The sequence below is a fragment of the Lycorma delicatula genome, chromosome 10 (genome assembly GCF_047948215.1).
Source record: "Lycorma delicatula isolate Av1 chromosome 10, ASM4794821v1, whole genome shotgun sequence".
NCBI classification, from domain to species: Eukaryota; Metazoa; Arthropoda; class Insecta; order Hemiptera; family Fulgoridae; genus Lycorma; species Lycorma delicatula.
Window position 1 is genome coordinate 117,624,125 of NC_134464.1, and position 14,046 is coordinate 117,638,170.

The window sequence follows — 14,046 nt, forward strand, 5'->3', positions numbered from 1 at the left end:
AAATTATGTCAAAATTATATGTCATCAGATGACATATGTCATCAAAAATGTCATCAAAACATAATGCATGATAGAGAATGTTTATAATATACAATTGGTATATGACTTGTCATGTCTTGTCTGGTTTTTTATTTTTAAAATCTTTGTAAACAAAAAGTATATTTTATGTTTAAAACGACAAATAAATCAAAAGAATATAATGAAAAATAATTTCTTTACCCTTAAGATTGAACTTTAGGCTAGGATTTAAGCTAGAAGATAATTACAGAATAAAGAGTAGAATCCAACTTACAAACTATGAATTCCCCCCATAAAAAAAAAATACAGCAACACAAACGAATTCAAATGAATTCTTATTCAATATGTTTTACTTAGTACATTAGTATTTTATTAAACATCATTGTTAAATACATTACAGTAATCAAATTTTGTCTTGTACTGCTTCCCTATTATTCATTTCTTTTCATTAGACTTTCTTTATAAAATAGTATCTCGCATGAAAAAGTTTTAATTGAAATGGTTTGTAACTGTAAGTTAGCATTTCTTTAGATCAAACATCTACTGAATCTTACAGAAAGATAATTAAAATAGCAACTACTTATAAAGTCTTCAGGTAGATATGCTGTACATTAAAATCATGCTACGTACATTCAAGTATTTATTAATAAACATTTGGGTTGAAAAACTAGAATATTCATATTGTTTCATCATGTACTATAAACCGTCCTCCTAAAAAAGAAATTATCCATGTTTTTTTGTCTTTGTTATATATCTTTAAGCATTTTTTAGTGACATACGTTATTAAAACAAGAAATATAATCAGCATAACTATTTTCAGTTTTATTTCATGTTCATTTCTTGAAATTTCGTTGTAGATTGATGTTGTTGTTGTTGAACCATACTTTATTGTAAATCCAGCAATAAACCATGTTAAGCATCCAATTAAAAGAGCTATAATTGTTAGTGTAGCACAGTGTAACCAGAATAACCTAAAAAAGGAAAAGGATTGAAAATTATTCCATCATTTTTTTATTTAAATTTATGTCATTTATTATTACTATTAATTTTCCCATCATATTTTTATAGTGAATAATAAAAATTTAACTGGCAAGTTTGACTATGTGTAATTTAGTAGTTTTACATGTATCAAGTTTCAGTATCTTATGAATGGAATGAATGATCGATAGAATTTTAAATTCATTCATAGGCTTAGTTGTAGATTTTTGTATAATAAAACTGATGGATAACATAGAATGGATATGCACACTTTGTGTTAGCATCCGTTACTCTTTACTTCATTTAAAAAGAAGAGTATTCTGCAATCTTCTCTTTGTATTTTGTTATGCTTTATATAATCTGAGGTAAATATTTTCACATATCAATAGTGTCGCTAGAATTGTAAAAAAAAATTATGATTGCACTAGTGGAAAAGCAAAGAATATAGCTGCACAAATAAATGATTATTATGTTTTATTTATAATAATTTCTTACTAAAGTTTCTCTAGTCCATCTCAAGAATACATTTTAATCTATATAAAACTGCAGAGACTTCAGATTTGAAATTAAAATTTCAAAAGTAAAATTGTTATATTCTGCAACAATTTCTGTTTCTGTAAGTAATGAGCTACTGAATACCTTATAACATATTCTTTAGCTGGAAAGCCAAAGAATGAGGCAAAATTTTGAATATTGCAAATTCAAAAAATAAATATATTATATGTACTGTATATACTGCAAAATAACCTTTGAACACTTTTCATTACTTCGGGAATTGTTGACAAATAATCTTTTAACAGATATTGTCTAATTCCATTCTTATAAATATTAATATATTCTTCCCATTTAAGGTCTTCTAAATTATTGTAAATGGGAAAATTTCTGTCTCTCATCTAATGAGACTTTTGAAATGAGTTTTACAGATTGTTAGAAAGTAGGTAAAATTGCAGTGTCTGAAATTAATATTTTCTAATTTAAAGAAGCCAGTGGTAATGCATGTAATCTTCCTACTAGCCTATGTAAAACTGGCTCGCATATTAAGACTGCTGAGGATAATTAATTTTATGATAAAGGAAATTTTAGAAGGTAAATAAAGGTTAAAAAAATTACAAGTATTAATGAAGAATAAAGAACTAGATCAAACTGCCAAGTGCTGATAAAAGATATATACATAAAATATTGCAAAATTAAAAAAAGTATCTTAAAACTAACCTCTGAAACCTTTTTATTCCTTCTGGAATTGTTGACAAATCATCTTTTATTAGATATTGTCTAATTCCACGCATATAAATATTAATATATTTTTCCCATTTAAGATCTTTTGAATTAAATGGAAAAATTTCTTTGTCTCTCTCATCTAATGAGTGCCATAAGTCCTGTGTATTTTTATCAGAAAATTCCCATTGCCTTAAAGAGAAATATGAGATTACATCCATAAATTTGTCAATTTTTTCTGAAATTTTTAATAACCTGAAATCAAATAAATAAAAACAAGTTAATCAATTAATTTAGGTATCAGGATTTTAAATCATATTGTAGCAGAACCAGTATAATAGACCTGGCAATTTCCTGCCGATTAAAAAGAAAGTAGTAGAAAATATAATGTGAGGAATCCAGAAAGGGGCTAAAAGAAACCTTTTAGTAAAGCTGACAGGCCCATTTAACAATCGTCCTTTGTAATACTGCCTGCTGACACACCTAAATAGATGTTGTTCTGTGAGAAGAGCTACTGGACCAGGGTAGGAATTTCATGGGAAAATGTGAGGGCGGACAGTCATTCCCATGCTTCAAGTTGGGTCCTGTCCTGCAGGTAAAGAGGATAGGAATATAAATACACCAGGGAGACCAGTTGACTATCAGTCTGCGAGAGAGTAATATGGTAGAGTTCTGTGATAGAGTTCTAAGCAAGGAGTTATTATGCAAGTCAGTGAAGGAGCGAATTTCTACTGCAATTTTGACGCAATTAAGGTGACGTTACAAATAATTCCAGTGTGGACAGTACATGAAAACCAGAAATAGTTCAGTGAGTTACTGTTAGACTAAGTGAAAGAGATAATGTACTAAATTTCATTTTTAAATTGTTGGGGTAGTTTTATTTGTGAACAGCAAAGGTATTTGTATTGAAAGAACTTTATACTTGTTTCATCTATTGTACTATTGTTAATACAAGACTAGTTGTTAAAAGTGTTAAAGATTAGTTGTCATGCTAATGTCTTTGTCAATGGGACTGAATTCTGGCTTTTGATATTTAACTACCTGTAAATAAATCCTGACAGTTATTTTAAATTCTGTTGTGTGTGATCACTGTTTATTATTATTATTATTTTTGACATTTAGTATTATTATTAATATTGTTGTTATTGTTGTGATTACTATTATTTATTATTTGTTTATTATTGTAGTTTATTATTATTACTGTAGTCACTATTATTGTTATTGATTTGTCTTATTTCATTTATGTTCTTAAATTAATAACTTCTAATTATAGAATCATTTAAAATTTTAAATCTCTCAATATCTTGATCAAGCCGGGAACACGCAACAATATGTTCATTAGCCTAACGGGCTGGTCTAATGGTTAAATCATTGTCACAGATCAGTTGTTTAATAGTTGATTTTTGAAGTCGAAGGTTCTGAGGTTCTAATCCTTGTAATAGTTAATCTCTTTTATATTGATTTGAATGCTAGACAGTGAATATGGTATACTTTCATGGTTGGGGTTCAATTAACCACACGAGTCAGGAAAGTCAGCCAGATTCTGTACAAAACTACACCTTATTTACATGATGTCATACATATCACCCTTATTTTAATGGGCCATGAGGGGGGTTGTTTGTTGAAATCCAATAAATTAGAAGTAAAAGACCCTGTTTTTTATATGGAATATAACTTTGTTAAATGGGTAATAAACATAGAAAACTTTTAAACAAAACGTGGAGAGAATTTAATTCTGTATGAAATAGTGTAAGATAAGTTGAATAAAACAATAAAAGTTAGAACAATTTGAATTTTATTTAGAAACGGTACACTAGATCAAGTTTACTAGTGCATTATGCATACCAATTTGTAATAAATGTTCAAAAATGAGCCCACCATTTTCAACACATTTTTTGGCATGCTTCTTTCTATACTGTTTTTGTTGCTCTTTTTGTTCTTCAGTTGTCCTTAAGCAACTCAGTGGATGCAGCTTTATCCCTCATGAGAATGTATTTTTGTTTCATACAAAATCTTTTTTAACCATCCCCAGACGCAAAATTCTAAAGGTGTTAGATCAGACGATCTTGGTCACCAGGAATGTGGATCTCCACAACCAATCCATTTTTCAGAGAAATGATGATTTAAGTGAGTTGAAACAGCACTAAAAAAGTGGGGAGGTGCACCATCATGCTGGAAGTACACTTTGTGTCTCATTGGTAGAGTAACATCTTCTTAGGTACACCTGAGGATGTAAATAGACCTCAGCATTAAGCGGCCAGGTTATATGAACAAAACAGCTGGTTATGAAAATGGTTGTACCATACACTGATGCTAATTCTGTGTTTGAACATTGTTTTTCACCGTTCCATGAAGATTTACTTTTGCCCATATAAGCTCATTGCATAAGTTGTTGACACCATCTCAAGTGAAATTTGCCTCGTCAGTAAATAAAACGTACTTGTAGAGTTGTCAATTTGTATTCCATCAGTTGTAGAACTGTATGTGAAGCAGACCATCTCCTGGCTGTAGATGTTGAACTGGTTGTTTATTATAAGGATAAAACCTGTTTTTTAAGTGTCCTCCAAACCATCAAATGTGAAGCTCCGATCCGCTTAGAAAGGTGCCATACATGATGCCTGGACTGCACTGAACTGCTTCAATAATAATTTTATCAATAACAGCATCGCGTTGGATAGATCATTTGTAGCTGATACGAATAATAGGTAGTGAACCAGTTTCCTGAAGATTGCAAAAATTCATGCTAATTGTTTTGATATTGCAATCCTGCGATTCAGAAAACGTATTTCATATTCAACAGCAGCTGTAGCATTACCATTACACTCACTCCATATCAGTGTATTTCTCTATTGTAAATAAGTATGGCATTACTTCAATGACAGACCAATTACATTCAAAGTGAAATTCACAGAAAGACTTCGATAACGATAGCACAGTTCGCTGTACCTGATATACTTAATGATCCTCAAGAATGATTTAAAATCCAGTGTTGCATAATGTTGAACAGTTATTTTATTGGCAACTTTGAAATAATCTTTTAAATTTATTTTATCTCTGTCATTAATAATTGTGTAATTTTCACTTTTTTTTTTAATTTTTTAACTGCAAATTTTATTTTTACAAATTTTTCACATCCCCACAAAATAATTTTTCTTTTTTGTTTATGTTAAGTAAAAACTTTGCTAAGAAATATAGTAATGTATTATTTATAAATAAAATTAGAATTTTTCTTTCTTTTCTTTGTTTTATTCAACTTATCTTCATCATTTTGTTCAGAATTAAGTTCTTTACAAATTATTTTTGAAAGTTTTATGTGTATTACCCATTGAGCAAAGTTATTGTATGTCAAATGTAAAAAGCAGGGCGTTTTGCACCAATTTATTAGTTTTCAACAGATCTCTCAAAACCTGCCATAGATATGATTCTGGGACCTATTTTATTCAATTTTTCAGGTCTAAAACCATAAGAGATCATTAATACTGCTCCTTAATTAACGTCCTAAAAATTTTAGTACAACCTCATTTCACTAGATTAGCTAAATCTTTCACTAGCCATAACTCGCAAATGAAGAATTTTAAGACATATGTTTATATGAACTTTTTCCATTATTTTTATGAGTAAAATAAGTTATGGGAAAGTCACGTAACTTTGTGATAACATTCTGTATTTATATATATATATATATATATATATATATATTTATTCTTACCCTGATTGTTTTCGAAAAACATTTGCTATAGCATCAATAATTAATGCTGGTAGGTAGTGGCAGATAAATTTCAGTATTCTAACTTTTGATTTATTCTTTTCTAATAAGATAAATGGGTACCATATTGCAAAAATTGTACTTGGAAAAAATTTGTTTGCCATTTCAAAAAACTTAGACCATTTGATTGGATTTTGAGAAGATGACACCACATTGTATATTAACGGTTCTGCAGTTGCTTTCTCTTCATTTCTGAAACAGAAAGAAGTGTTTACTTTTTACATAAATTTGTTAATTAAGAGTAAATAACAAATATTAAAATTAGAAAATGTTTTAAATGTATTTTAATATATGTTTCTATGTAATAACTATTTTTATACTTCTATTAGCACTGTACATCACTTCATAACTTTCTGATTTTCTGTTACAAAACAGATCCTTTTGTACTCAATTAATTTTCTCACAAATGAAAATACAAAGAATAAATCTGTTCATAGGTTAAATCTTCATAAAATAGCTCTCAGATAATTCATCTGAATGACACAAGTATCACTGAGTGAACAGATCACATGTTCAAAATTATCTTTTTAACACATTAAATTTTGATAAAAATCCATTTTAAACATGCAGAATATTATAAAATAAAAATACGTAACTATAATCCAATAAATCCAGCAAAATATCTAAACAATTTTCTAGTAAATTAATTAAATTTAATAATCTTATGAATAGATGTGAAAGTGGAGATAATGTTTAGGGTCAGAATTTTTAACTTTTCTTTAACAAAAGTCAGATCGAGCCTCCACAAGATGCATCTCGATATATCTGGAAAAAACAGGAAAAATTTCTGTGGTGAATCAGAACAATCTTCACAACTCTCGCTATCAACTCACTAGATCACAGCTATACTTGTAACTTGGCACCTAGTCCCACCACAAGTGACCCCTTGAAAGTCAACCATGAAAGAGTTTTTAAGGAATACTTCACTGGCTGAACCAAGCAGCACCAGAGTTCAGAGAAGGCAGCACTCTGATACCTCTTAGATGATAACATGTGATTGGAAGCACTGGAATACCCTAAAACCACACACATGAACAAGAACAATACAAAATCCAAAATCAAACCAAAGCAAATCCCATTTCTACACAGAATGTAAACTCACTCATGCAGATTTGTAAACTAAAAAAGGCAGTTGGGGGACTGGCCGACAGAAGTGAAAACTTCAAATAATGAATACCAGTTAGTGGTTTATAATTATATTTCATTATATTACTATTTCTAACTTGTGCTAATTTTATTAAAACATATATTTAAATGATTGTATAATGAATTGAAAAATATTAACAACAAAATTTTAATTAATTTTATTTATTAATTATTGATAACAATAACAAAATATTTACATGTTAATAATGATGTGTATTATATAGTTAACAATGATACATTTTATTCTATTTCCGAAATGTTTACATTATTTGTATTATCATCATGTTCTAAAAATGAAACATTAGTTTGTGGTAACTGAAGTATGAGATAAATACTCTCGAATGAAATTTATCCAAATATCTTGTAAATACTGCGTCTATTGTTGTGCCATATCTTGTAGTACTTATATTTTTATTGTTTGACATTGTTTTATATATACAGGAAATTTCATAATGTTCTTAGGAGTTTTGAAAATTCATTAACAAAAAACTATTTCACTCATAAGAATAAAACAAGTACTGTAGAAAAGAGTACTTCTAATAGTTTTTTCCACATATACTAGGCAGTTAGTAAACCATTTGCTCGCTAGGCATCAACAGTAGAAAAAATGGCTGCCACGGGGAGCGAGAAGTCGTATTGTGTGTTAGAATTTCACTTGTCAAAGTTAGTAATTTCTGTGCAATGTGCGTTTCGGTTGAAATGTCATAAGGAGCCACCAAGTGACAATTCAGTTCATCCATGGTATAAACAATTCAGTGAAACTGGTTGCTTGTGCAAGCGAAAATCAACTGGTCGTCCATCAACCTCAGAAGTCAATGTCGAACGTGTGCGTGCAAGTTTAATTCGCAGCCCGTCAAAATCAACTGCGGCTGCAGGCAGACAATTAGGAATTCTGAAAACATCAGTGTGGAGAGTTCTTCGTAAATGTTTATTATGCAAACCGTACCATCTTCAATTAATCCAGCGTCTTTCTGATTGAGATAAAACATGTAGGCTTGAGTTTTGTTTACAGTTACAGGAAAAGATGTTGTTAGATAAAGGTTTTGTAAACAAGATAATTTTCAACGATGAAGCTACTTTCCATATTAGCGGCAAAGTAAACCGTCATAACGTGCGAGTTTGAGGAACTGAAAACACACACGCTTATGTGGAACGCCTCAATTCAAGAAGACACCACAAAACCAGGAAACACTGCAAATACACTAAAGGAGAATGGCAACTAGATCATTCTTCATGGACAAACACCACTACAACAAGATCTACAATATAAAAGTCTTCAGAGGAGTAGACATAGGCTTAGATCAGTACATAGTCAGAATTAAAATTAAATCATTTCCCAAAGGAAGCAACAAAACCAAGCCCCTAAAACTAAAAGACCCTACCAAACAAATCAAGAATGAAAATTACCAAAAAGCAACTGAAAAAATATCATAAAAAAAGTGGACAAAACAGACCCTAACAACTACAGGGAAATTCACTCTTAGACACAATATACAAAATTCTTTCAATAATAATCCTCAACATGATCAATTTACAACTCAAGAAAAAACTAAAAGAATACCAGGGAGGTTTCAGGCCCTGGAGGAGCTGTCCAGACCAGATCATGAATCTCAACCTAGTAATGGATTACAACAGAAAAAGAAGCGCACAGATATGATAATAACATTTGAAGACTTCAAGAAAGCATATGATTGCATCTTCAGTGAATCCCTACTAAAAATTCTAAGACACCTTAGACTACATCCCAAATTAATAAACATTATAAAACTGACCCTCAACATAAATTAAACAAAAAAAATCAAGGACAATAACAATCGCTTCACACTCACATGAAAGAACAACACGAACATTTTCAACACCAGAAATGGCATGGAAATCAGAAAGTATAAAAAAGTACTGGAGGACCGCAAGGCCTGAACAGTTCCTTAGAAGAGACTTGGATAATGGACTTACTAAAGTTGATCTTTTGTGGTCATAAAGATGAAAAAAAAACAGTGAATGTTTGTTTCTTTGTTTGCAACGGCATGTGAAAACCAATGCAACTGATAGCTTTAAAATTTTCAGGATACATTCATATTATCCCAGGGAAGATTGTAAGCCATAGATTAAGGCCCTAGCCCCCTTGGGGGTGATCTGAATTAAACATATTCATTAGATACAAAAATTACTACTTTTACTCTATTATATTTCTGTAACCATGTCATCAGAGATATCAAGTAAAATTACTATTCAGTTTTCTTTAATGAATATCTGTAAAATATTTAATATTCACATTACTACGATTGCTACTATTCTGTCTTTTGTAATTTAGTTTTTTTTTCCAGTATTTGTAACATTTTTATACTTCTTTCTCTGTCGTATCCTCTTTGCTTTAACTTTTTTTTATATGCATAATGCTCCCTTCACTATTCATTTTTCTTTTTCCTTTCATGTTGTTTCATCAGTCTTTTTCATTGTGCCGTCTAAGAAGATATAAAATTTAGGATGATCAAGTACTGCTAAGTGTAACCGAGTTCACAAGAACAATAAACTAAAGAGGAAAGAGACCAGCAGCACCTGGAGGTTAAATGAGCATATAGAAGTGAAAATTTCTCACAACACATGAGGGTCATGGGAGAGGAGCTTCCTGGCTAGACCGGCTAATCATGTATAAATTAACAGGTTCAAAAATAATTGTAGTATGTAACCAAAAATAAATTGAATTTTAATCATTGAAGATCCATTGAATAGTAAGTGCAAAGAATATTAAATAATACATCAATGAATAGATTTTAAATATTCATAATAATTGTGCTTCAAGAAGAAAAATACCTTTATGTTTAAGAAAAATTGATTTAAAAATAGCATTTAATTAAAATAAAATCTTTATTTGTCTAATGGTACTATAATTTGTTCAAAGGAGTCAAGTATATTTAAAAATAAAATAGTTTTACAACATAATTCACAAAAATAACAATAAACTCCTCATATTCTAATCAACCGAAAGTTCTTATGTCCATTACCTTCATCTTTCTGATAACCAACAATTGCTCTAAAAGAAAAAAAGAAAGAATCCAACAATAATTTTATTTATTTAAAATGAACGATTGCACCTTAAGTAATTAACCAATTTTTATAAACAGTAAAAATTAATTAATACTCCTGATTTCACTTCAATTTTTTTTTATAGGGACATGTGAAAAAATTTGAAATTTAAATTTTAAATGGTTAAAAAAAATTGTTGAGTAAAAAATTTAGAGTTGATATATAATATAGTGATTCAGGATGAAAGGGAAATAATTTGGGTACTAATTCTAAAGTGTGAAATAAGGAAAAGGTTCATACAATGTCCAAAATTGCTTTGTTATTGAGTTACAGCTAGCAAATTTCATTTCCAATGAGAATTCAAATTAATTTCGAAACTTACAGTTAGTGCTGCTAACCTAATTATTTTGAGGTCTATATTTATTGTACTAAAACAGTGTAGAATTGTGGGAAACGGCTAGTACTAGTAATGTGGAAATTATACAATGATTTCAGAACAAAGTAGCGAGGGTAATTGCCAAAGCACCGTGGTTCACGCGGAATGATGAGATTCACGATTATCTGGAGCTCCCGTTGGTTTGTGAGATTGCACAACAGCATAATGTCAAGTACCTACATAGGTTTGAGAATCTTGTAAACCATTTTGCAATTAATCCACTCGATAACAGCACAGACGTTCGACGGTTGAAACATGCCCATGTACTTGACTTAGGGTCTGTGTAACAGTTTGGAATCTAACACCGTAAGTTTAGTGGTGTCGTATCTAATTTCTTGTTACTTCTCTTTCTTTATCTTTTTTATTTGTTATTAATGTTTGTTTTGTGGTGCTGAAATTAATGTTTTGTGATTTATAACCGAGCTAGAAATTTCATGTTGTACTTTTAAGTTTATTTTCAACTATTTATTGTGTATTATTTATTTTGGGGATTCCTTAAGGATCTCCTTATCACGTGCTTTTGTCAGGAAACTTACTTATGGCTCCGCAGGAGAGCCGACTGTAATTATAATTGTTATTGAGGAAAAAAATATATATATTTATTTTACTAAAAACAGCTGTTTTTTTTAATTTTTATTGTATTTTTTTTTCACAGATTTTATTACATGAATTTATTGTTAAAATAAGTTTGGTACTAATTCTAAAGCTTAAATAAGGAAAAGGTTCATACAATCTCCAAGAGTGCTTGGTTATTGAGTTAAGGCTAGCGAAAAATTTCACTTTCACTGGGTTTCAATTCACCTGGTGAAATGAGGTCATACTAAAATTTTAAGGCGTTATATAAGGGGTAAATTTTATGGTTTCTTATGTTTTTTCACCTGACAAATTTAATAAAGCAGGTCGCAGAACTATCTCCTGTAATTTTATGATATCAAACATAAAACAAAAATTTGATCACAGAAACATTTTTTTTTTTGGTTTGAAGTGCAATAATTTTGTAAATGAATAGATTTTAATATAAACCTTTTAGAAAATTTAATTATAAGAAAATTCATGTAATAAAATCTGTGTAAAACAAAATAGAATAAAAATTAAAAAACAGCTATTTTTAGTACAATAAATATAGACATCAAAATAATTAGGTTGAATTAATTTAAATTAATTTGACTTCTACTCAATGGGAAATGAAATTCGTTAGCTGTAACTCAATAACAAAGCAATTTTTGGACATACTTTATAAGAACTTTTTCCTTATTTCAAGCTCTGCAATCAGTTAACCAAATTATTTCCTTTTCCTCCCACATCACTCTTTATGTCTAAATCTGAATCCATGTAATATATGATCCAAAACTATGATTGCACTGTTGCCTCCCTCTGCATTTTTGTCATACTCATTAGAATAACTAATGTTAAATCTTACAAAAAATAGGCATGTTAATTAATTTCAGAGCCATATTTTAATAATACATATTGTATCATGTGAAAACAGTTTTATACCTCTGTCCAGTAAATTTTTGAATCCATCATTATTCCAAAAGAGCATATATATATATTTTTTTTAAACTCATTTACACCCTTATACTTAGCAGACTGATTTAATTGATTGCTATGCTATTGTATTTTTTCTCAACAATATCACCATTTTGAGTAAGCCATTTCTTCCTTCCAAGAACCTTTGATATTAAGTATTTTGTCAAGCAGTTTCTCCTACATTTCTTTCCTTTACCTCACTGATTTTCTTATCATTATGTTTTGTTATTAGTCATTTTTGCTTCCATCCTTATTAGGCAAATTTCCTTCAATGTTGTCTTATAGTACTATTTTGTCTTGTTATTTATAGTATTAGTTGGTTTATAACTTCATTTGCATCTCCTGAATAGGCCTTATCATCAATTAAGAGTTTTTTGTGATGTAATCTCACCTATGCTTTATTCTCTTACAATTCAAACTCTATTTTAATTCTCTTCATTTTTGTATCTGAATTTTCATTTACATGTTTAATATCCTTTAATATTTATTCCATATTGTATTCTTAACTCCAAAGGGACAGGCAAATCTAAGTTGGCCTATATTCTTTTTGTGGGATTTATTTTTATATTATTAGCAATATCATATTTTCTAATATCCAACAATATATTTATGTATATATTTAGATGCCTAACATTTCATTTCTCATATCCTGAAACTTAATTATCTTATTTAAACCATACACAGTAATAATGTTTATGTTATAATTTTTTTTTGTTTTCCTTCTAGTTTTTTTTTTTATTTTTTACTTATATATGAGGTGTGTAAGAAAAGTAATGAGACTGACTTTTTACTTACCAAAGTTTATATTTTTTTCTAACAACAATATTATATCCCCATTAAAGTAGTTCCCTTGGGCAGCTATACACCAATGGAGTTGTTGTTCCCACTCCTGATAGCAGCGCTGGAAGGCTTCAACTGATGGACTTTTAACTGGTTGGTCACAGTCTTTTGAATGTTCTTCAGAGTTCCAAAATGACGTCCTTTTAAGACATGTTTCTATTTCAGGAAAAGGAAGAAGTCACAAGGACTCAAATCAGGTGAATAGGAGGATTGAGGAACCATAGGAATGTGTTTTAGGTCAAAACTTTTTGTGATGGAAATTGCCGTGTGACACAGGGCATTGTCATGATGAAGCATGCAATGTCTGGTCTCACGTAAATCACTTTTCCTGAGCATTTCAAGGACATCTTTGTAAAACACTTAATTGACAGTTTGTCCTGGAGGAAGAAATTCTTTATGCACGGTACCCCTACTGTCAAAAAAGTAAATCAGCATGGTTTTGATCTTTGATTTGCTCATTCAACATTTTTTCAGTCGAGGAGATGACTGAGTGTGCCACTCTTCACTTTGCCGATTTGTTTCAGGATCATACTGAAATATCCAGGATTCATCACCTGTGATCACACGATTGAAGAATTCTTGGTCATTATCAATCCTCCCAAGAAGATCAACGCACACGTTTCTTCGATTTTCCTTCTGTTCCGTTGGTTTTTCTGCACCGATTTTGCACAAACCTTTTGCATGTCCAAATCGTCTGTCAAAATTTGATGTACGGTAAAAGTATATAAATTTAACTGTTCACTCATCATCCTTATTGTTAAACAACGGTCTGATCTCAGAAGAACCCTCACACGTTCAACCTTTTCTTCAGATTTTGAAGTTGAAGGTCTCCCTGAGTGAGGTTGATCTGCAACGTGTCCTCAGCCTTCCAAAAATGATTTGTGCCAGCAGAAAACTTGTGCTCTTGATAAACAATGTTCCCTATAGGCCTGTTTCAACTTTTCAAAGATCACACTCATGGATTCCCCAAGTTTAACACAAAACTTGATTGCACAACGTTGCTCTAAATTCCAATGCTCCATTTTCATAACACAACTTCACTGATGGGGCGCTGTCAAAAATAATGTGTTGGCTGAACGGAGTTGAAACTCGT

The 14,046-nt window shown here is 30.3% G+C and overlaps 1 protein-coding gene across 2 annotated transcripts in view; it reads right to left on the bottom strand.

Annotated features, from left to right (window-relative positions):
* Positions 1–340: 340 nt before the first annotated feature.
* The window catches only part of LOC142331316 (fatty acyl-CoA reductase wat-like), a 150,933-nt gene continuing 137,227 nt past the window's right edge, over positions 341–14,046 (bottom strand). Inside the window, exons 9-11 of one of the 2 annotated variants that reach the window (XM_075377135.1) lie at positions 5,921–6,169; positions 2,209–2,466; positions 341–989 (exon numbers count right to left, since the gene is read on the bottom strand). In XM_075377135.1, the coding sequence (XP_075233250.1) occupies positions 695–989; positions 2,209–2,466; positions 5,921–6,169 (802 nt within the window). In that variant the 3' untranslated portion in view covers positions 341–694. The remainder of the gene's footprint in view (positions 990–2,208; positions 2,467–5,920; positions 6,170–14,046) is intronic. The other variant, XM_075377136.1, reaches the window with a different exon arrangement.